The sequence below is a fragment of the Sinohyriopsis cumingii genome, chromosome 3 (genome assembly GCF_028554795.1).
Source record: "Sinohyriopsis cumingii isolate HCF-2022 chromosome 3, ASM2855479v2, whole genome shotgun sequence".
NCBI classification, from domain to species: Eukaryota; Metazoa; Mollusca; class Bivalvia; order Unionida; family Unionidae; genus Sinohyriopsis; species Sinohyriopsis cumingii.
Genome location: NC_142963.1, coordinates 136,983,460 through 137,009,392, shown reverse-complemented (window position 1 = coordinate 137,009,392; position 25,933 = coordinate 136,983,460). Strand labels below are relative to the sequence as shown.

Here is a 25,933-nt window from a genome sequence, read left to right as displayed (position 1 = left end):
TTGTCAACAATTAAATGTCTTGATAAATCCTGTAATTACTTGTCAGCAATTAAATGTCTTGACAATTCTATAATTACTTGTCAACAAATAACTGAATGTCTTGATATTCCTGTAATTACTTGTCAACAATTAAATGTCTTGATATTCCTGTAATTACTTGTCAACAATTAAATGTCTTGATAATTCTATAATTACTTGTCAACAAGTAATTGAATGTCTTGATATTCCTGTAATTACTTTTCAACAATTAAATGTCTTGATAATTCTATAATTACTTGTCAACAAGTAATTGAATGTCTTGATATTCCTGTAATTACTTTTCAATATTTAAGCAATTAAAATGTGCCAATAACACATCATTCCAAACATTTATACCAATTATTAAATATACTTATAACAAATAGTTTAAACATTAGCAAATTATCATATGAAAGATTACATAATCTGATATCAAAATATAATTGGAAAGATTACATACAATCTTAGCAAATTATCATGGGAAAGATTACATAAATGTGATATCAAATTATAACAGAAAATATTACATACAATCTTATATCAAATTATGATCAGAAAGATTGCATACAAACTACAGCTCGAACAGCATATTCACCATAAACAAGTTTTATTTTAATTTTATTTAAATTCACCAAAAATACATTTATTCCAATAAATCTTTACTTTTATACTAAAAGATTGCAAAGTAACATCAGTAGATATTAAAATACTGTAAAATCTAATATTCTTCAAACTGAGTAAATTTGCCACAATTTACATCATGTCCAGAGTGGACCATGAAGGATCAAAGTACTGCAAATACTGATGGCTTGGAGGATTTGGGTATTACTAATTAAACAGGATTAAAGGGACATAACCTAACAGATATGAATAATCATGCTCATTTCTTCTTATCATACTAGAAAATACAAATATCAGTTTAAATACAAGTAATATTATTTATACAGTGAACTGATTAACAAAATTTCTAAATTGTTTTGATACACATATTTGATTATTACCTGTGATGAACATTTATAAACTTTATTGTTGGAAGAGCTACATCAGGATTAGAATTTCAGTTGTGTCCCTTTACAATCATTACTAGCCTTTTGAGGTCAAAAAGATGACTTCAAAAGTCCAGAAGACCTAAATACTGAGAGCACCTTATTATTAGAAACATACACTATTCTTAGTAACAGAGAGCAGAAAACATGCCACTGGCAAATGAGGAATAAAATTACTCAAAGCCAATTAAATAAACCAGAATTTTCACCAGTGATGCAAAATTTGAATTCTTACTAGTAGGGTACCAAACCATTACTTCCCCCAACCCTGTCTTTTCATGGCAATAAATGTCTTACTGGTACAGTGTACATGACCATACCAGCTTACTGGCACCAGTGTGTTTTACTGTCCTATCTACATAGCTTTCAATGTATAATGCTTTCATGTTATTCTCATTTTCCCTTTTTTCTTTTACCTGGATTGGACCCAGCATCTGTAGCTTTTATCAGCACTGTGTAAATCTGAGTGGTTTCCATGTCTAGAGAACCGCTGACAGTCACTATTCCTGTGCCAGGGTCAATGGCAAATGCTCCAGAAGCACCTGACAAGATGGCATACTCCACCAATCCATCATTCCCTGTATCCGTATCTATAGCATTCAGATCCACCACTGTGGTTCCAATGGCAGAATTTTCCACCATAGTCTTGGTGGAACTGGATGATGGTGAAAATGTAGGTGTGCCTTCATTATAGCCTGTGATTTGGATGGAGACATAAACTGAGGAAGAAAGTCCACCAGGATCTCTGGCAACCACTGTCACTGTATAGAAAGTTGTAACTTCATAATCAAGAGTGGCATCTACAATTAAATTTCCAATATGGGATGCATCTGTTTCTATTCTGAAAGCATTTCCAGTGTTTCCTGCAGTAATTGAATAAGTTACTATTGTGTCATCGGCATCAGTGGCTGTGACAGATTGCACTGTGGTGCCAACTCCTGTGTTCTCAGGGACGGATAAGACATACACCGCTGGGTTGAAGATTGGGGCAGCATCGTTAGTGTTGGTAATTGTGATGCTAATTGTTGTAGATGACGAATGTGAGGAGGGTGAAGTTCCTGTGTCTAGTGCATAAACTGTAATTGTATAGGATGAAGTTGTCTCTCTGTCCAGGGTTGACTTCACCTTAACGTCACCTGTGTGTCCATCGATTTCAAATGCAGGACTTGATGGACTAAAGTAATACACCACAGAATCTGAAGTGTCACCATCAGTAGCAGTTACAGTGAGAACAGTGTATCCAATGGCTTTATCTTCTAGAACATTTATGGTGTAAGAGGCAGCTGGGAATGCAGGAGTGTACTCATTTATATCCATGATAGCAATGTCATATGTAATGGTTGTTGATTTCGATGGTGTTCCACCATCAGCAACCCTGACAAGGATGCTATAGGCAGATATTGTCTCGAAGTCAAATGCAGTGTCCAACCTGATTATGCCTGTTGCTGATGCAATTGAGAATTGACTGCCTGGTGCAGCATTGTTCACAGTGCTGATACTGTAGGTCAAAGCAGCATTAATACCACTGTCTGCATCAGTACATAAGATGGCTGGAAAAGTTGTGGCAGGGGCTTGATTCTCAGGATAGGTGAGAGTCTTCAGTGTTGGAGAGCAGGAAGGCTTATTATCATTAACATCTGTCACTGAGATACTAACTGTAGATGTGCCAGTTCTGGCTGGTGTGCCCTTGTCAATGGCTTCAATAGTTAGACTATACAAGGTGCTTGATTCGTAATCTAGTGCAGACTTCACATAAATAATTCCCGTGTCACTGTCCAAATAAAAGTTTGCGTTTGTTGCCATGGAGTAATATACCTTCCCATCATCTCCACTATCTGTGTCAGTAGCCACCACTTGGACCACTGATGTACCCACATTTGTGTTTTCTGGAATACTTGCACTATATGCAGTGAGCCCGAAAACTGGAGCAGCCTCGTTGATGTTGGTTACAGTAATTGTGACAACAGCTGTTGCCGATCGTGACCCTGCAGCACCGCCCTTGTCAACAGCCTTGATTATGAGAGTGTAGGATGTTGTAGTCTCGTAGTCAAGTTGACTTGTTGTTGTAATGGCTCCAGAAGATGTACCAATACTGAAAACACCTCCACCACCACCTATAAAAAGACAATATTTGTGCATTGTGATATTTCTGTGCAAGATAAATTTTCCATACAGACTAAAATGCATGCTTAGAGACTTGAGAAAAATTGTCATTCTTCTGTGTCATAAAATAATTGATACATCAACACATGAAAGGTGATACTGTACTAGGCAATTGGAGAAAAGACACTCCATAGTGACCAATACAAACTGGTTTGGGCAGGAACTGAACCTGCACTCTTATTGTTTTGATTCCAGACTCTGACCCATCCACTTCTCGTTCACAGATGCTACTCATATAGACTAAAGGGGGTTAATCAAGGAAAACGTTAACAAGCCAGTATGTTATATAACTGTGATTCAAACAAGAACATCACAAACAACACAGTGATACCCTGCCAGTAACATAAACTCAACCATCAATGAAATGCAAGGACCAAATCTAATTTTAGGTCTCACTGGATAGTTTTGTATTTTGACACTCCCATAATTTTTAAGGTAGAAGGCATGAACCTAATTATCACAAGCCTAGCATTTATAAATTCACACATAAGCTAAATATATAATGTAGTTAGATTTACTTTGAGTTCGGCTTGGAAATAGGCTGGCTTGTTGGTGACTGCCTGTCATAGTTAGATGAGCATTAGAGATCAAATGTGCAACTTGGGCTGTAAACGAGCAGCCAACATGGGTTACATATTTACGTGTGTCTGCTACAGAGTTAAATAGCTAAAAATCTAGATGGTTGAGGGCTGATGAAAAGTATGCTAATTTGTTATAGTACTAGTGAACTTTATTCATGGATAAGGCACATACTGATTCTTTTAGCTGCCTTGTCACAGGAAATTATTAAAAATAGCTATTTCTTGTAAAAAATGAATGTAAAATTTAGGGGTTGATGGCAGTGTTGGTTCAGTATAAAAACCAACAGTTGCATAGGATTTAACCTGATTACTGCAGTCAAAATCTCACATGTATGCTTTCTACAAAAATCATTAGTTTGTTTTTATTTGTATCTTCAGTGTGAAATTATTCTCATTTTTCTATAATTGGTCATTGTTGGATGAAAATTCACCAGATAAACTGTCCAGTGAGACCTTAGTATCCATGACCTTGACCTTGATGCTGCTGCCTCTGAAAAATCCATGGGTTCTTTCTTGGGCTAACGTAGACAAAAATTCCAAGCATCTCTGAAATTAATTATGCTGCAGTTTCCCAGAAATAAAATGCAAAGGCAGACTCTATTTTTGGTAAAAATGACCTTAAACTTCAATAGGCACATACAAAGGTAAACATATTGCAGTACACATGTACTTAAATGTCACTCTGATCTCTTAAAACTTCAATTACAAGGGTAAACAGATTGCAGTACAATATGTACTTAAATTTCATTCCAATCTCTTAAAACTTCAATTACAAAGGTAAACAGATTGCAGTACATGTACTTCAGTTTCACTCCAATTTCTTAAACAATCAGTTTAAGATGTTCATTTTTTAGTGAAATGTTCCAACACTTGGAAAATTTGATTTGAAAATTTGAGTTCAAAATTACACAAAATTAAAAAACGTATGAAAGCAGGGTACTTTATAGGGGGAAAATATAAATTAAAAATGTGTCCAGATGACCCATATGCCCTGCGAAGATGATGCAGTTAAAAACCAACATTTAATTTCAACGAGTGGCCATGAACTCTATTAAATTTTATCAATTAAAAAGTGAAAATTTAACTTGACCAATAGGTCCTTAATGAAAGGCCTCCCATCAAACAAGGCATCCTTAATGTAAGGCTTCACACCAAACAAGGTGTCCTTAATGTAAGGTCTTACATCAAACAAGGTGTCCATAATATAAGGCCTCACATCAAACAAGGCATCCTTAATGTAAGGCTTCACACCAAACAAGGTGTCCTTAATGTAAGGTCTTACATCAAACAAGGTGTCCATAATGTAAGGCCTCACATCAAACAAGGTGTCCTTAATGTAAGGCCTCACACCAAACATGGTGTCCTTAATGTATAGCCTCATACCAAACAAGGTGTCCTTAATGTAAAGCCTCACAACAAACAAAGTGTCCTTAATGTAAGGCCTCACACCAAATTTGGTTTAAATTTGTGAAGCCCTTTGAAAATTTGGTTTAAATTTGTGAAGCCCTTTGAAAGTTATAAAAGTGGACAGGACACACAGACAGACATGAATAATACTATGTACTGTCTCCATAACACAGCAGTGGAATGACTGAAGGACACAGATCCAACCCTTTCACATTTATAACCCACCCCCAATCTGTGGAACATATATCCTGACCCTTGCACATTTATAACCCCACCCCCAGTCTTTAGAACACATATCTGACCCTTGCACATTTATACCCCACCTCCAATCTGTAGGACAAGTCATAATGATCCCTTGCACATTTATAACTCCACCCCCAATCTGTAGGATATATCTGACCCTTGCACATTTATAACTCCACCCCCAATCTGCAGGATACATCTGACCCTTGCACATTTATAACCCCACCCCCAGTCTTTAGAACACATATCTGACCCTTGCACATTTATACCCCACCCCCAATCTGTAGGACAAATCATATCGATCCCTTGCACGTTTATAACTCCACCCTCAATCTGTAGGATACATCTGACCCTTGCACATTTATAACTCCACTTCCAATCTGTGGGACACATATCCATCCCTTGCACATTTATAACCTCACCCCAATCTGTAGGACACATCCATCCCCTGCACATTATAACCCCACCCCCAATCTGGAGCCTTCTTGGCTTGGTCCCCTCATGTAATGATGGAGGATAAATGTTAGCTGCATGTATATTTTTCATTCACTCTTTTCATGTCCAGTAATAATATTTACACATGTTATAGTGTGAGGATTGCTGTAGTTTTCATGTCCAGTAATAATATTTACACATGTTATAGTGTGAGGATTGCTGTAGTTTTCATGTCCAGTAATAATATTTACACATGTTATAATGTGAGGATTGCCATAGTTTTCATGTCCAGTAATAATATTTACACATGTTATAGTGTGAGAATTGCTGTAGTTTCCATGTCCAGTAGTAATATTTACACATGTTATAGTGTGAGGATTGCTGTAGTTTTCTTGTCCAGTAATGCTATTTACACATGTTATAGTGTGAGGATTGCTGTAATTTTCATGTCCAGTAATGCTATTTACACATGTTATAGTGTGAGGATTGCTGTAGTTTTCATGTCCAGTAGTAATATTTACACATGTTATAGTGTGAGGATTGCTGTAGTTTTCATGTCCAGTAATGATATTTACACATGTTATAGTGTGAGGATTGCTGTAATTTTCATGTCCAGTAATGCTATTTACACATGTTATAGTGTGAGGATTGCTGTAGTTTTCTTGTCCAGTAATGCTATTTACACATGTTATAGTGTGAGGATTGCTGTAGTTTTCATGTCCAGTAATGCTATTTACACATGTTATAGTGTGAGGATTGCTGTAGTTTTCATGTCCAGTAATGCTATTTACACATGTTATAGGGTGAGGATTGCTGTAGTTTTCATGTCCAGTAATGCTGTTTACACATGTTATAGTGTGAGGATTACTGTAGTTTTCATGTCCAGTAATGATATTTACACATGTTATAGTGTGAGGATAACTGTAGTTTTCATACCCAATAATATTTACACATGTTAAAGTGTGAGAAAGCCAATTTAGTTTTATGTAAAAACCTTGGAACTAAGTCTATGGGGTGGCAAGAAAAGATTTAGGTCTGAGCTAATTTTTGCTGCATAATTTATCACCTTTTCATGCCCACTAAGCAACAGTTTAAAGGAATGCCCCAGGGACTAAGTCCCTTGGATAAAATTTTAATGGCCTACACAAGGGACTAAGTTCTTTGGAAAACATTTTAAGTGCCTGTCCCAGGGAATATGTCCCTTGGACAAAATCTGTTAGCCTAAGGGCTAATGACTGCATATCTTTATCTGTTTTATATATGTGAAATTTTGTGTCCATGATTTTGAATTTCATCAACAAAGTAAAGAGGAACATTGTTGACAAACAATCTCTTACTACTGAAATATAAGATAACCATTTTTTAAATGAAATGTTAAAATAATACTTATTTCCAACATATTGTAGTGGTAAGTGTACTTTTTGATATTTTGACACCCACCCACTCCACTCCCATGTGGGGGTTTGGGTGGGCTTAGAACAAAAGTAAAATATGTGCTGCATCACTTTACATCATGTGGAAAAATAATCCCCCAAGTTTTGGGAAATTTCATCTACAACTGGAGGAATTGTCTGACGCCAAATGGACTCATTGATGTCACTGGGCAATCACATTATGCCCAACACATTTTTAAAAGCACTGGAGAAATAATTAAGTTAATCATGAAAATTCATCCAGCTGTAAATATATTAATTCAAAATAAATTTGAATAATAATTAATATTTATAATCAAAATTGCAAATTCATATCACACTTACTTAAAATGGAATAATTTATTCTTCCATTGGAGTTGGTGTTTGGATCATCAGCATCAGTAGCTGTTACCGTAGCAACAGTGCTGGCCCCAGCAGCATCAGCTTCCGATACTGTACCGCTAAAAACAACAGAAAATAAAAATAACTTTGCAGATTTTAAAGACACATTCACCATTGAGCTGATTTTGGTTTGTACAGGTCATGGTATTTCTCAACACTCTAACAATGGACACTCTAACAATGGACACTCTAACAATGCCACCAGAGTGAGAATAATAAGACATATCTTAGAAATTCTATGCAACAGAAATTCAACATAAACTATATGGAAAATTTGGCAGCCTGGAATCTGCCAAAAAAGTCCATGCAAATGTAGGGAGTAAAATAACTTAATTATCACGTTAAAACAATGTCCATCTTTCCAAAATCATGAATTCTATTCCATTTTCTATATTAAGAGCTAATTACCATGTTAAATTCAATGTAATTCATTCCATTTTTGCTATAACACAAATTAAAATGTTAAATTCAATGTAATTCATTCCATTTTTGCTATAATACAAATTAAAATGTTAAATTCAATGTAATTCATTCCATTTTTGCTATAATACAAAATAAAATGTTAAATTCAATGTCAGCATATACCTGTAGGCTACTGGGTTAAATATGGGAGAATTGTCATTTACATCAGTGACCGTCACAGTAACAGTTGCCGTGGCAGTGTTGGTCCCATCGCTTCCCGTAACTAGCAGTGTGTGAATGGTAGTCGTCTCTCGATCCAGACTGCCCGCTAGTATAATCTGGCCAGAACTGGAGTCAAGGCTAAATAGATAGTACGTACTGACAAAGGCATAAGTTACTGTGTTGGCTGTATCAGCGTCATTTGCAGTGACTGTTGTAATAAGTGTCCCTAGACTGGTGTCCTCAGCAATTGTACTGCTGTATGAACCTGTTAAAATTATTGATATTTTGAATAGTTAAATACAAAATTGGCAAATCCTATTGTACGCAGCTGTTTCATCAAAAATCCAATATCAGCACATTTAAGATAAGATATAATTAGATTAATTGGAATAATTGGCTTCATGTATATAGTAACAACATTTATTATTTTGGAAAAGTCAATTATCCCTGTATTTAATTTTTACATACATGTTGAAATATATAACATGGTTAATGGCTAATCACATGACACCATCAAGTCATAATATATACTTGGGTAAAGTTTCATTAAGTTATCTTCATTGGTTCAAAAGTTACACTCAGGACTAAGATGCAAAACACAGAATGATATTTGCCTTGTTGTGACCTGGATCTTGAGGTGTATATATATATATATATATATATATATATATATATATATATATATATATATATATTGATGCACTTTATTCTAATAGATGTAGTAATAAATATTTCACTGTCTTGAATAGTGAAATAATTTATCAAAATTCCATTGAAGACATGAATGATCAAAGCAACCAAGTGTTTAGTAATTTAAAAAATTGCCTATAATAAACAGAAATCCAACACCTATCATATAAGAAAATTCATTTTTAAGATAGACATACAATTTCAAATAGACATACATGGAATGAGAGACAACTTGAAAAAGTTCCTGACTTTTTCAGAAAGTTACTGCACTGTAAACAATACTCAGACTATGAAAAAAATATGATTCTGAAAGTGATCCGAATGACTCTGTTAACTTCCCGCTTACAGTGATGATTTTGAAAGTGATCCAAATGACTCTAGCTTTTCCCTTCCCGCTTACAGTGATGATTTTGATAGTGATCCAAATGACTCTAGCTTTTCCCTTCTTGCTTGCACTGATGATGCTACAGATTAGAAAGTGATCCAAATGACTCTGTCTGTTCCTTTCCTACTTGCACTAATGATTTTGAAAGTGATCCAAATGACTGTTAACTTTATGCTTACAGTGATAATTTTGAAAGTGATCCAAATGACTCTGTTAACTTTACGCTTACAGTGATAATTTTGAAAGTGATCCAAATGGCTCTAGCTTTTCCCTTCTTACTTGCACTAATGATTTTGAAAGTGATCCAAATGACTCTGTTAACTTCCTGCTTACAGTGATGATTTTGAAAGTGATCCAAATGACTCTGGCTTTTCCCTTCTTGCTTGCACTGATCATGCTACAGATTAGAAAGTGATCCAAATGACTCTAGCTTTTCCCTTCCTACTTGCACTAATGATTTTGAAAGTGATCCAAATGACTCTAGCTTTTCCCTTCCTCAACCTTCAGTGATGATTTTGAAAGTGATAAAAATGACTCTATCTGTTCCCTTCCTGCTTACAGTGATGATTTTGAAAGTGATACATGTGACTCTATCTGTTCCCTTCCTGCCTGTATTGATGATGCAGTGAAAAATTTCCTCTTGTTTTGTCTGTGATTATGTTTTAATCTAGCCACCAATGTTATAAGAACACGCTGATGTATGAGTGAAATTAGCTTAATGGTACACTGTCTGCAATAAGAGACAAGACAGTTTGATTTGCCTTTTATTGATCCTATTAAAATTTGAATATTTTCCATGTTGTTAGACTTGGTAATTTTCTATGCTGTTAGACTTGGTTATTTTCTATGCTGTTAGACTTGGTTATTTTCCATGCTGTTAGACTTGGTTATTTTCTATGATGTTACAGACTTGGCTATTTTCTATGCTGTTAGGCTTGGTTATTTTATAAGCTGTTAGTGTTGGCTATTCAACCAATGCTGTTAGAGTTGGCAATCTGGCTATTTTCTATGCTGTTAGATTTGGCTATTTTCTATGCTGTTAGATTATTTTCCATGACGGTAGGTTTGGCTATTTTCTATGATGTTAAATTATTTTCCATCATGGTAGGTTTGGCTATTTTCTATGCTGTTAGATTATTTTCCATGACGGTAGGTTTGGCTATTTTCTATGCTGTTAGATTATTTTCCATGACGGTAGGTTTGGCTATTATTTATACTGTTAGACTTGGGTATTTTCTATGCTGTTAGATTATTTTCCATGACGGTAGGTTTGGCTATTTTCCATGCTGTTAGATTATTTTCCATGATGGTAGGTTTGGCTATTTTCTATGCTGTTAGATTATTTTCCATGACGGTAGGTTTGGCTATTTTCTATGCTGTTAGATTATTTTCCATGACGGTAGGTTTGGCTATTTTCTACGCTGTTAGATTTTGCTATTTTCTATGCTGTTAGATTATTTTCCATGACGGTAGGTTTGGCTATTATTTATACTGTTAGACTTGGCTATTTTCTATGCTGTTAGATTATTTTCTATGACGGTAGGTTTGGCTATTTTCCATGCTGTTAGATTTGGCTATTTTCTATGCTGTTACATTTGATGATCATTATGCATTCTGTTAAATTTTGCAATGTTCTGTGCTGTTAGATTTGATTTGTGTCTGTGTTGTTAGATTTGACTAGTGTCTGTGTTGTTAGATTTGACTAGTGTCTGTGTTGTTAGATTTGACTTGTGTCTGTGTTGTTAGATTTGACTAGTGTCTGTGTTGTTAGATTTGTCTAGTGTCTGTGTTGTTAGATTTGACTAGTATCTGTGTTGTGAGATTGACTAGTGTCTGTGCTATTAGATTTGACTAGTGTCTGTGTTGTTAGATTTGACTAGTGTCTGTGTTGTTAGATTTGACTTGTGTCTGTGTTGTTAGATTTGACTAGTGTCTGTGTTGTTAGATTTGTCTAGTGTCTGTGTTGTTAGATTTGACTAGTATCTGTGTTGTGAGATTGACTAGTGTCTGTGCTATTAGATTTGACTAGTGTCTGTGTTGTTAGATGTGTCTATTATATATACCTTTGCATCCAACTATTATCTATGTTGTTTTATATGATTATTAACTATGCTAATATATTTGTTTATTTTACATGTTAGATTTGACTGTGACTATCTAGATTATTAGATCTGACTTCATATGCTGTTAGATTTATCTATGTTATTAGTCCATTATCTATGTTGCTAGATTTGACTATTAGCTATGTTTTAAAAGTTGACTATTAGCTATGCTGTTAGATTTTACTATTATGTTGTTAGATTTAACTAATGTCTACACTGTTCCATTTGGCTATTATATCTGCTGTTAGACTGGACTATTATCTATTTTCTAGATTTGACTATTATCTATTTTCTAGTTTTGACTATTATCTATTTTCTAGTTCTGACTATTATCTATGCTGCTGTTATATTTGAAATAATTTCATTGCTAAGTAAGCCACCTTAATCCCAATGATGACTCTAATGATTTCACAGCTAAGTGATGCAAATCAAATATTTTGTTTCCATTGAAATTGTTCATCATGATAAGTTTTAAATTTTCCTTCAAGCAGCTAGTTGTCTAAAAAATAGTCAAATCATGGTCAAAAGAAGACACAAAGTTACACAAGTAAATATGAATATTAAGATTGTCAGTTCAGCTAATTTAACCGATATTTTTATCCTGAATACGGTCATAATACCTCATTCTATCCTGAATACACCTGTGGTTGAAGTATCTCATTTTATCCTGAATACGACCGTACTCTACTACATATGTATAAGTGTCACTAGAAAGATGTGTTATACATCACAAATATTTGTGTACTTCTTCACCAACACAGGAAATGGTTAAAGCATGCATGTGCAGTGAAATTTTTAAAAAATATGGTTGGAAAAGAAATTGTTGGCTTGAAATTTGGTCGATAAAAAAATGGACAACAACTCAGATGTAAACATGGATGTTGATTGTGAGGGTGGCAACATTGAAGTTGACAATTTGGATGATTCTGATGATAATATTGACTTAAATGATTGGTTAGAATTGAATTAAGTTGATGAAAAAGATGAATGATGGCTTCATGCACTTTTTAACAGTGATTCGGAGAATGAAGCTGACTCTGAAGGCTTTCAAGAGAAATGGGTCCGGGTTGAGTTTTCACCTCAGTTGCTGGGTCCAGGTTGAGTTTTCACCTTGGTTGCTGGGTCTGGGTTGATTTTTCACCTTGGTCGCAGCCACGATTTAAATTGATAAAAGGGGCAACTGTTTAACACCCAGAAAAAGCCAACGAACAACATTACTTTGAGTTACTTTGGGATGATTTAATCTGGAAAAAACTTGCTGATGAAACAAACTGTTATGCTGAACAGGAGCATAGAAAACAATCCCCTGCTGCTGTTTGATGCTCCATTTTACCACAACATATTTAGAATTGCTTATCATGAATCACTTGCACTGCAGTTTAAATTGGTAAACAGGATAAAATGGGTTACAGTTCAACTGATTTTTCAATAATGTCACTATACAGTTGGTGTCATCCTTCAAACCATCTACAAAGTTTATGAAAGGCATGTGATACAGAACTTAAATAAATGCATGTGAATAATTTCTTTCATTCAGTCCATATGACGTTGAACTTTGACCTTTTGACCTGAATCAAATATGTATATTTCTTGCCTCAAATGGAAGTCATCTGTAAATGTCGAAGTATATGATAATGAAGTCAAGATATCATTCTGAAATCATTTTCTTCTTAGAGTCACTATGACACTGACCTTTAATCTTCTGACCCAAAAAATCAGTAGGTATCTTTATTATCTTAAATGTAAGCCATCTACAAAGTTTGGACAAGGTAAAAGTTATTTAAGGTTAAGTTACTGTGTTGAAACTGTTTTATTTTTGCGAGTCACTATGACCTTAACCTTTTACCTTTATGAGCCTGAAATTGATAAGTGATAGGTTTCTTCAATGGCCCAAATGCAAGCTACTTACAAAGTTAGGTAACTGCAGATAGTGGGGAACTTGACTGAAATGAAATAGGGAACAGATGGAGAGACAAATGAAGACATTTGACTGAACAGATGGACAGACATAAAATGACATGCTCCATATTTTGGGAAGCAAATACAAATTAACAAAATACAAAAAATAACTGATAGGTTTCTTCATTGGCCCAAATGCAAGCTACTTACAAAGTTAGGTAACTGCAGATGGTGGGGAACTTGACTGAAATGAAATAGAGAACAGATGGAGAGACAAATGAAGACATTTGACTGAACAGATGGACAGACATAAAATGACATGCTCCATATTTTGGGAAGCAAATACAAATTAACAAAATACAAAAAATTCATTTCAAAGGAGGCAATATAATATACTGCAAGTGGGAGAAACAGCATAATAATGAAACATAGGACTTACCTGAGTTGGTGAATACAGGTGTTGCTTCATTTACGTCAGTGACCACTACACTGCCTTTCACCTGAACAGATCTAGTACCATCTGACACAGTAATAATAAGGTCAAACTTGATGGTGCCACCTTCATAATCGACGACATTTTTCAACTGTAGAATATTGCTACTCATCTGAAAGAAGGTTGTGCTTCCACTGCTAATACTGTAGGTCAATGTGCCGTAAGTGGCAGTATCGGCATCAGAGCAGGTCAATGTCAGAACTGAGTAGCCCACTGAAGCCGACTCAGCAAAGGACTCGCTAAACGTCAGCTGAGTACACGTTGGAGTATTGTCATTTACATCAGTGATGGTGACACTCAGAGTTGTTGTTGCTGAGTTGGTACCAGCCTCCTCAATTGCTTTAATCACAATACTGTATGAGCTAATCGTCTCTCGGTCCAAAGATGAGCGAACAGACACATGCCCTGTGTCGGGGTTAATACTAAATTGGTTATTGGCATCTCCAGACAAAATGGAATACTTAAGCTTTCCAAAAGGTGAGGTGCTGCTGTCAGGATCAGTGGCAGTAACATCAGCCACAGAGGTGCCAATGGCAGAATTCTCCATTATTGATGCTGTAAAAGACCCAGAAAAAGTGGGACCACCATCGTTGACATCAGTGATGATAATGTCGATAGGGACTGTAGTAGTCTTGGCCGGTAAGCCACTATCCACAACCACCAGGTCCAACTCATATGACTGCACACTCTCATAGTTAAGGGCACCTGAAAAAGTCAGATAAATTCTTTTGACTTGTACATGAAATATTATTTTTTGTCAAGAAGAAATTCTTGCAAATTTTCTGATTGAAATAACACCATTATTTCATAACCGTGAATATCTTAGCAGTAATAACTGCTTCAAGGTTATATCTTCTTTCTGTTTAAAGCAAACATATCATATCAAACATAAAAAGGCCATATATATATATATATATATATATATATATATATATATATATAATGATTCTATCATGGCATCTTAGGGCTATAGTCAATGTGAACAATGCTTTATACTGAAGACATAGGGGATCAAGTTCTATGGCATGAATAGTCAAGATTTTCAGCCAATTGGCAACTATGAAGATGAAGATTAAGATGAAATTGTGAAAAGAAAAACATTGCAGTAAAAAAGCTTTAACAAATATTTAAAGAATTTTATGTATCCGTTTTTCCACATATTTTATCAGTTTATTTTTTTTTACTTTTTAGGTATACATTTGAACCTCTAATGTGGGAGATCAATTCTGTCAGTAATGCTTCCCATCCCTCCCATCAATGTTAAAAAAAAAATACAACACCAAATGTCTGAATCCAACAATATATACTCTCTCTGTCTCTGTCTCTCTCTCTCTGTATGTATATATATATATATATATATATATATATATATATATATATATATATATATATATATATATATATAGAGAGAGAGAGAGAGAGAGAGAGAGAGAGAGAGAGAGAGAGAGAGAGAGAGAGAGAGAGAAGGAGAGAGATGTGTGTGTGTGTGTTTGTGTGTATGTCTGTACAGGTAATTCAAATTGCTAATGCCATCAAGTTATTAGCATAGGGATGGAATTCATTCAAAGCAATTTAGTAATTTTGCAATTCTAAAAGAAAAAGGCAAAACACTTCATCAATGAGAAATGTCACTGAATAATTCTCAACTTACCAAATCTGCAGAACACAGATAAATTATGGCACAATAATGAAAAAATAATGAACAATAATTATGGCATAATAAGGAAAAGTTACATATTCATTAAAATGCTCAAGAAACTGGTGAATGACATTTTTATGGACATTTGTCAACTTTGTAACACCTGCTGAAGCATCTTGTGCATCTCCAAACATTTTAACCCATATTTCCAGAATTATTTATGTTAGACATGTATTCTGAAATTCATCTTTTGTCAGCTTATATATCCTGCTTTAAGGTCTTTAGTTATAGGCATTAAAACCTAACACTCCAAAAAAAAGCAAAACCAAGCACATTTTCTACTTACCCTATACCAAACCAAATATGGGAGTTGGGAAAGAGGAACGAAACAAGACTTACCCAAAATGCCTGAATAATCAATCACATTTAAGTTATAATCTGTTCCAAGCAGGAATCATACCCATGTCATGAGTAGTGGAAGCTATGACCTAGCTCTATATATGTATGCTTTAACTGAGGATACACCTAGTGGAGATGTGATCATCCACTTTCCTGTAGCGATGCTGACATGGAAACTGGGACCATGATCAAACTGCTTGTCTAATGCCTGGATAGGAAGTAATGATGTTATATCCTTTACCATACAAAGACATGATCAAACTGCTTGTCTAATGCCTGGATAGGAAGTAATGATGTTATATCCTTTACCATACAAAGACATGATCAAACTGCTTGTCTAATGCCTGGATAGGAAGTAATGATTTTATATCCTTTACCATACAAAGACATGATCAAACTGCTTGTCTAATGCCTGGATAGGAAGTAATGATGTTATGTCCTTTACCATACAAAGACATGATCAAACTGCTTGTCTAATGCCTGGATAGGAAGTAATGATGTTACATACTTTACCATACACAGACTTTATCAAACTGCTTGTCTAATGCCTGGATAGGAAGTAATGATGTTATATCCTTTACCATACAAAGACATGATCAAACTGCTTGTCTAATGCCTGGATAGGAAGTAATGATGTTATATCCTTTACCATACAAAGACATGATCAAACTGCTTGTCTAATGCCTGGATAGGAAGTAATGATGTTATATCCTTTACCATACAAAGACATGATCAAACTGCTTGTTTAATGCCTGGATAGGAAGTAATGATGTTACATACTTTACCATACACAGACTTTATCAAACTGCTTGTCTAATGCCTGGATAGGAAGTAATGATGTTATATCCTTTACCATACAAAGACATGATCAAACTGCTTGTTTAATGCATGGATAGGAAGTAATGATGTTACATACTTTACCATACAAAGACATGATCAAACTGCTTGTCTAATGCCTGGATAGGAAGTAATGATGTTATGTCCTTTACCATACAAAGACATGATCAAACTGCTTGTTTAATGCATGGATAGGAAGTAATGATGTTACATACTTTACCATACACAGACTTTATCAAACTGCTTGTCTAATGCCTGGATAGGAAGTAATGATGTTACATACTTTACCATACACAGACATGATCAAACTGCTTGTCTAATGCCTGGATAGGAAGTAATGATGTTATATCCTTTACCATACACAGACATGATCAAACTGCTTGTTTAATGCATGGATAGGAAGTAATGATGTTACATACTTTACCATACAAAGACTTTCTCAAACTGCTTGTCTAATGCCTGGATAGGAAGTAATGATGTTACATACTTTACCATACACAGACATGATCAAACTGCTTGTTTAATGCATGGATAGGAAGTAATGATGTTACATACTTTACCATACAAAGACATGATCAAACTGCTTGTCTAATGCCTGGATAGGAAGTAATGATGTTATGTCCTTTACCATACAAAGACATGATCAAACTGCTTGTTTAATGCATGGATAGGAAGTAATGATGTTACATACTTTACCATACACAGACTTTATCAAACTGCTTGTCTAATGCCTGGATAGGAAGTAATGATGTTACATACTTTACCATACACAGACATGATCAAACTGCTTGTCTAATGCCTGGATAGGAAGTAATGATGTTATATCCTTTACCATACACAGACATGATCAAACTGCTTGTTTAATGCATGGATAGGAAGTAATGATGTTACATACTTTACCATACAAAGACTTTCTCAAACTGCTTGTCTAATGCCTGGATAGGAAGTAATGATGTTACATACTTTACCATACACAGACATGATCAAACTGCTTGTTTAATGCCTGGATAGGAAGTAATGATGTTATATCCTTTACCATACACAGACATGATCAAACTGCTTGTTTAATGCATGGATAGGAAGTAATGATGTTACATACTTTACCATACAAAGACATGATCAAACTGCTTGTTTAATGCATGGATAGGAAGTAATGATGTTACATACTTTACCATACACAGACTTTATTGACTCCTGTACTTCTTAGGATATATCTTACCTAATCATATGTAGAAATTTGATTTTGTCTGGCACATACTAACAAGAGCCCCTAGAGGAAACTGATGCTATGCTGATCAAAATAAATTTTCTGGAATCCATGAAAAGTCCCTTTCTACAACCCTTTTATTTGGATAACAGCTAATTATTGAAACTGTATCAAATATTCTTGAAACATTCATGGCTTTGACCTTGTTCCAGTTATGATGGACAAAATATCACAGAATTGATCCAGAAAATGTCAAGATATACCCAAGTTTGATTGATCTATAATAAATTTTAAAACAGTTTTTTTTTAAAATTGTTGATCTGACATTATTCAGTATTTTCTTAATATTTATCCATAATCTGCATTTGATTTTTTTAAAATCTTCATACTTGTTTGTGTTATCGCACTCACAAAGCATTGGAAAAAACTGCTTAAACATAAAATCATAGTCAGATCTGCACCATTTTCATTTCACATAGAACCAATTCTACTGTCATTGGCATCATACACATACATATTGTAGTGTTTTGTAAAAAGCCAATTTAAAAATAGAACCAAGCACTGTGACAGGAGAGGAGTTTTGTAAAATGCCAATTTAACTATAGAACCAAGCACTGTGACAGAAGTGTTTTGTAAAAAGCCAATTTAAATATAGAACCAAGCACTGTGACAAGACAAGTTTTGTAAAAAGCCAATTTAAATATAAAACCTAGTACATGCTCTGACAGGAAGTGTTTTGTAAAAAGCCAATTTAAATATAGAACCAAGCACTGTGACAAGACAAGTTTTGTAAAAAGCCAATTTAAATATAGAACCAAGCACTGTGACAAGAAGTGTTTTGTAAAAAGCCAATTTAAATATAGAACCAAGCACTGTGACAAGACAAGTTTTGTGAAAAGCCAATTTAAATATAAAACCTAGTACATGCTCTGACAGGAAGTGTTTTGTAAAAAGCCAATAAATAGAACCAAATACTGTGACAGGAAGTGTTTTGTAAAAAGCCAATTTAAATATAGAACCAATCACTGTGACAGGAGGAGTTTTGTAAAAAAGCCAATTTAAACACAGAAACAAGCACTGTGACAAGACAAGTTTTGTAAAAAAGCCAATTTAAATATAGAACCAAGTATATACTCTGACAGGAAGTGTTTTGTAAAAAGCCAATTTAAATATACCAATCTGTTCAAGTGGATCAACAAAAATTATTGTTTAAACATGGCCATTGTGCCAGCCATACTGAAGGTCAGATCAGAAGTAATTTCATAGCAGCCATTTTGGAGGTTAAATTGGCATTAATGTCATATAGGACCAATTTCATATGGCAACAAAAAGTACTTTATGGAACCCTGTTTGTATGACCATCTGTTTAGAAGGAATAACTATTTAAAAAAATGTCAAGATCACCACTGTACCAGCCATACTGGAAGGTCAAATCAGCACCATTTTCATTTGGGACTAACTATAAACTGCAAAAGGTGTTTTAGTGAAAACCCACGTTGATACTACTATTTTTTCAGAGATTAAGCAATAAGAATTTAAAGATGGTCACCATGCCAGTCATTTTGTCAGCATAGATTGGCAACATTTTCATACTGGACAAATTACAGAGTTTGGTAAATTAGTGCTGCATACATCAAAATGAATCCACATACTAAGTAAATGTATCCACATATCAAGTAAATGTATCCAACTAAATAAACGTATCCACATTCTGAAAATGTATTCACATACTGTAAATGTATCCACATACTAATTAAATGTATCCACATACCAAGTAAATGTATCCACATACCAAGTAAATGTATCCACATACTAATTAAATGTATCCACATATTAGGGAAATGTATCCACATTTTGGAAATTTATCCACATACTAATTAAATGTATCCATATACCAAGTAAATGTATCCACATACCAAGTAAATGTATCAGCATACTGGAGATTTATCCACATACTAAAATAATGTATCCACATACCAAGTAAATGTATCTACATATTAAGTAAATGTATCCACATACTGGAAATGTAATCACATACTAACTAAATGACTGCTCCGGTGGTCTAGTGGTTACAGCATCTGCCTCAGATGTGGGAGGTCATGGGTTCCATCCCCAGCTGAGTCATACCAAAGACTTACAAAAATTGTTCTAACAGCTGCCTCGCTTGGCGCTCAGTATTAAGAGGTTAGTGTTAGGACTGGTCGGCCTGGTATCAGGATATCGCGGTTGTTGTTGTTGTTGTAGGGTTTAATGCCATGTTTCAGTGCATGATAGGCTATACATGGTGGCCAGTATTAATGGTGGAGGAAGAACCCAGGAAAACCCTGGAAGGAACCACCAACCCACGAGAAGCATCTGGCAAGCTTTCTCACATACCCACATTGGCTGAATTCAAGACTCGAACCCACACAGACAGAGGTGAGATGGCAGTGATCCATAATGTAGAGCGCTTTAGATCACTCAGCCACTCGGGGCCCCCGGTATCAGGATAATGTGACTGGGTGGGACATCATGCTACATGTCTGTGGTGTGATGCCCCAGTGCTAGACATCACTATAAACTGCCACACTGCAGACAACATAGCCGTATGACTGAATTTTTTATAAAGCTATGTTAAAAATCCAAGTCACACACACACACACACACACACTAATTAAATGTATCCACATACTAAGTAACAGGACTGTGTTGCCAACTGTACTAACTACATTAACAAATATTAACAGTGAGGTGTGGACAGATGGACATGTAGAAAGACATGGACATATTGATGGACATGCACATGGACACCAAAGTGATCATTATGTCACAAAAATGGCTCAGTGGGCACTGCACATCAATAAAGCCATCTGTTCAGGAAGAGTAGCCATAACAAGATTTTCAAAATGGCTGCCCTGGTGGCCATTTTGTGAGATTAGATTTACACCAATTTAAACTGGACCAACTGCACACAGTAAGAAGTATTCTTGTGAAAACCTATGTCAGTATGGATCTGTTCAAAGGGAGAAACAACATTTATAAAATAGCTGCCATAGCAACAATGTTGGAGGTTAGACTGGATCCATTTACATTTTGGACCTACATGTCATATTAAGTCATTTAGGAAGAACCCCATTTGTAAGCAATGGCAGCCATGCTGGGCATGAGATCAGTAGTGTGTGTGTGTGTGTGTGTGTGTGTGATTTGGATTTTTAATGTAGCTTTATCAATTATTCAGACATACAGCTACAATGTATGCAGTGTGGCAATTTATAGTGATGTCTAGCACTGCAGCATCATGCCGCAGACATGTAGCATCATGTTCCACCCAGTCATATTATCCTGACACCAGGCCAAGCAGTCCTTACACTAACCTCTTAATGCTGAGCACCTAAGTGAGGCAGCTATTAGTACCATTTTTGTAAGCCTCTGATATGACTCAGCTGGGATTCAAACCTGCAGCCTCTGACATCTGAGGTGGAGGCTCTAACCACTTAGGCCACCAGAGCAGTCTGGTCAGTAGAACCTTTGTTTAATCCAACTACCATGGTTACCATGTTGATTGTGCTGGATGTCATTTAGGATCAACTAAACATGACATAAGAAATCTTTCAGAAAAAGCTATATGTTGATGAGGTATCAATTCAAAAGAAGTTGCAATAACATGATTTCAATACGGCTGCCTTGGTGGCTACACTGAAAGTCCAAAGGGCATTGTCTTTGTAACATTCCTCCAAGTAGCTTATGAGTAGTCACGATAACAATCTTGTGCTAATGAATGAATAATAACAGGTCTTCGCACAAGATCTTTTGGTCTTTAAAATCTTTCAAATCTTTCCCAATTTAATTTTTAAATCTCCTGATTTGACCTTTCAGGGCTATCCAATCAAATTTTGGAAATCTCCTGATTTGACCTTCCAGGGCTGTCACATATATGTCAATGAATGCAGCAGGACAGTCAAATATATGTTGATGAATGTAGCCTTAAGATTTTTTCTCTTATACAATATTGAATACTTACTTGTCAGCTTTAGAAATGGTGTTCCAGATGTGTCAAGACTGAAAGAGGTCCCTGGGGACTGAGTCAGGGTGTACGTCAGGGTTGAACCACTATCGACATCAGAACATCCAAAAGCTGCTATAACTGTCAAGCTAATGGCTGAAAAAAATGTATTCCAATATTTTATAAGAATTATTTTTTTCTCTTCACAAACATTATATATATATATATATATATATATATATATATATATATATATATATATATATATATATATATATATATGTTATTTTTATTTTTATTTAAATTTTTTTTAAGACAATGACAAAAAAGACTCCTGACCTGTGTCTTCCGGCAAGGAAACAACATGGCTGGCAGGACTGCAGGAAGGAGCATTGTCATTTACATCTGTCACTGACACTGTCACAGTCCCAGTTCCCTGACAAGAAAATAAAACAAATGTATGCTTCCCCATTTGTGAATTAGTTACAAACACATATCAAAATAAAATTCTTGAAGAGTCTTCAACTAGGCCAAAATAACTAGCATTCACCTAAAAGGAGTCAATAAACAAGACACCCATTAGTAGGCCTCAGATTACTCGTCTGGTTCAAAAGCAGCTAGCCAAGCAATCTGGGTCAGTGGGACACTTTCTGTAGAAATTTCTTTCAAATTCTGCTGACTGTGCATGTGGAGACAATAAATATTTTAAGGTTTTTTGGTTTTCTGTGTCTTACTTTATATTTGAGAGCATATCAATGTCATGTGTTTAATACCGAAATGTCTTGATGTCAGGATGATCTGTGTCACATTTGGTGAAATGCCTTGATGTCAGGATGATCTTTGTCAGATTTGGTGAAATGCCTTGATGTCAGGATGATCTTTATCAGATTTGGTGAAATGCCTTGAGGTCAGGATGATCTGTGTCAGATTTGGTTTCTGTTGCACAGTTTTTCAAACAAAGTAATTTTAATGATTCCTATTTTAAACTGAGACAGCCACGTTTAATGGCAGATTGGTATTACTGTATTTACTGTATATGTTGGGACACTGTAATTGTTGGGACACCATAAAATAATTTTTAAAGTAATTATTTTGTGCACAATACATTCTGGGACACATCATTTTTATGTGTCATAAGTTGTGGGACACCTTTTAGATCATTTGACAATTACATGTCAGAAAATGCACTCCAACTGAAATTTTGTTTTAAAAAATATAAAACAGTGTACTTAGATAAAACTCTTTAATCCACTACAGCAGCATCTTATCAACAAAACCCTTCTCCTGCACATGTACGATCTATTCTTTTGGTCCATCAATATCCTTTTTAGCTTACTCATGGCTTGAACAATTATCGTTATAGGAAACACATCTCCTGAGTGGAATCTGCAAGGACTAAAGTCAGATTTTTACAAATTTGCACCAGTCATGTTAATTCCCACACTTTTAACCCCCATCTTATTTGTCAGTTCATCTAAGAATGAGATCAGGGTACACTATAATTTTACCCATGTTAATGATCATATCATATCTTCTGACCTTCAGGAATTATCAAATGATTTTATTTTCTCCAAATCTCCTGGGCAAAGCTGGGTTGTTGATGTCTGTGCACAAAGCACTATATTGAGTCAGTTTAATAATTGTTCTATTATACAGTAATGTGAAAGATTGTGAAAACAGAAAATTCTTTTACATCACTGGAAAAGCTTGTAATAAAGGAAGATGCAAACCTTAACTTGCACTAGAGGTGTTACACCATAAAATCATTTGGAACATTCTGATCTCTCAATGATGCAAATTGAATAACATCGACTTTTTGAAAAAGACTCAGAAGCAGTCAAAGTGATAACTAGACATTTTTTGGCAGATGAATATCTGGCTAAGTATGCAGAATGAATCATCATAAAGAAAGACAGGCAATGAAGATAACATTTCATGATGTTTTAACATCAATGTTAATAAATGCACTTTTTCATTTTTAATGTAATTCTTGTAACTTTCAAACAGCAAACAAATAAAGAAACCATTCTATTTATGTATCCTAAAACCAATGCTTGCATTGTTAATGGTTATGACTCATAACTGAATTATTGTGACATCAATGTGGTTATTATTAGTGACACATCAAGTGAATCATTGCGATGTCAATGTGGGTATTATAATGACACATCAATGAGTCATTGTGACATCAATGAGATTATTATAATGACACATCAATGAATCATTGTGACATCAATGAGGCTTTTATAGTCACACATCAGTGAATCATTGCAATGTCAATGCGGGTATTATAATGACACATCAATGAGTCATTGTGACATCAATGAGATTATTATTAATGTCACATCACTGAATCATTGTGACATCAATGTGGTTATAATTAATGACACATCACTCAATCATTGTGAATTCAATGTGGTTATTATTGATGACACATCACTCAATCATTGTGACATCAATGTGGTTATTATTAATGACACATCACTAAATCATTGTAATGTCAATGAGGTTATTATAATGATTAAACAACAGCAGGCATGACAGCAATTTAATGTTTACATCGAATGTTTGTCTAGAATGCAACACAAAAGGTTGTGGATGATCTGAATTGCATGAACCAAAAACTCAGATTAAAAACGAGCCAATTTTTTTTTTTTACGTCTATGCATTTACTGTGATGATATATACAAGCTTTTCTTTACTTACATGGAATTTAACATAAATATGTAAATTCAAATCTAAACTTTCTTTGCAAATGTTTCATATTTTTAAGGATCTTAAAATCTTTTGGCCTGGTCAAACTCTAATGCTAACTAGTACTGTGCCAGTGTTAACTGGTCATAAGCCAATGGTAACTGGTAATACACCAAAGCTACCTGGTAATATGCCAATGCTACCTGGTGATATGCCAATGCTACCTGGTAATATGCCATTGCTACCTGGTGATATGCCAATGCTACCTGGTGATATGCCAATGCTACCTGGTAATATGCCATTGCTACCTGGTGATATGCCAATGCTACCTGCTGATACACCAAAGTTACCTGGTGATATGCCAATGCTACCTGCTGATATGCCAAAGTTACCTGGTGATATGCCTATAGCAACTGTACCTATGCTATCAATTATATTCAGATGTTTCATTCACTTTTACAGGTGTGATCAAACAGTTTTTCATGGATGATACCTGTAGTCCACCGCCATCCTCTGCCACAACTATGACCTCATAATACTTGGCTCCAGCAGGAAGACTCTCATAGTCTAGTGTCGATGTTGCCAGCTGGATCAACCCTGTCAGCTGGTTAACTGCAAATTTTCCTGACCCACTGTTACTCACTGAAAGGACAGAATGTGAAGTAATCAAAGTCAATTACATGTATGCCATTCATACAGAGTGTGAAGTAATTAAAGTCAATTACATGTATGCCATCACACAGAGTGCCTTTATTGTGGTTAAGATTTTGCTAATATGTACCATCTACATTCTGATGGATTGTTGACTATGCTCGTCTGTCAATGAGACCTCAATGGACTGCAACTTACATTGGCTAACTAACCACTGCCATCACTGACTAGGTGTGATTTTGATGTAACTATAGTCAGGCTGACAGCTTGTTGCCTGACTTATTGGAATATCACTACAAGGTGCGAGTTTTATGTAACTATAGTCAGGCTGACGGCTTGTTGCCTGACTTGTTGGAATATCACTGACAAAGTGCCAGTTTTATGTAACTATAGCCAAGATCAGAGCTTGTTGCCTGGCTTGTTGGAACTGCCCCAATATCTTCATAACTGCATTTTTACATAAACAATTCAAAAATAATCATAACTTCAAAATGTCTCATCCAAATTTGATAAAAAGTTAAGTATATAATAAAAATTAATTTCATTTTCAATAAATTGTTTTGTCATAATAAAGACTGTGATTTAGCTGTTTCTGCTCTGGTGATCTATCCAATTTTGAGAATA

General features: G+C 35.1%; 2 protein-coding genes across 2 annotated transcripts in view; both read right to left on the bottom strand.

Moving 5' to 3' along the window:
- The window catches only part of LOC149803933 (protocadherin Fat 4-like), a 67,042-nt gene extending 63,580 nt beyond the window's left edge, over nucleotides 1-3,462 (bottom strand). Inside the window, exons 1-2 of the mRNA XM_089954018.1 lie at nucleotides 3,333-3,462; nucleotides 1,481-3,178 (exon numbers count right to left, since the gene is read on the bottom strand). Of these exons, the coding sequence (XP_089810144.1) occupies nucleotides 1,481-3,178; nucleotides 3,333-3,462 (1,828 nt within the window). The remainder of the gene's footprint in view (nucleotides 1-1,480; nucleotides 3,179-3,332) is intronic.
- Nucleotides 3,463-4,859: 1,397 nt separating this feature from the next.
- The window catches only part of LOC149803932 (cadherin EGF LAG seven-pass G-type receptor 2-like), a 48,619-nt gene continuing 27,545 nt past the window's right edge, over nucleotides 4,860-25,933 (bottom strand). The window contains exons 3-9 of the mRNA XM_089954017.1: nucleotides 25,152-25,300; nucleotides 22,304-22,400; nucleotides 21,983-22,120; nucleotides 13,847-14,605; nucleotides 8,293-8,596; nucleotides 7,718-7,766; nucleotides 4,860-5,237 (exon numbers count right to left, since the gene is read on the bottom strand). Of these exons, the coding sequence (XP_089810143.1) occupies nucleotides 4,860-5,237; nucleotides 7,718-7,766; nucleotides 8,293-8,596; nucleotides 13,847-14,605; nucleotides 21,983-22,120; nucleotides 22,304-22,400; nucleotides 25,152-25,300 (1,874 nt within the window). The remainder of the gene's footprint in view (nucleotides 5,238-7,717; nucleotides 7,767-8,292; nucleotides 8,597-13,846; nucleotides 14,606-21,982; nucleotides 22,121-22,303; nucleotides 22,401-25,151; nucleotides 25,301-25,933) is intronic.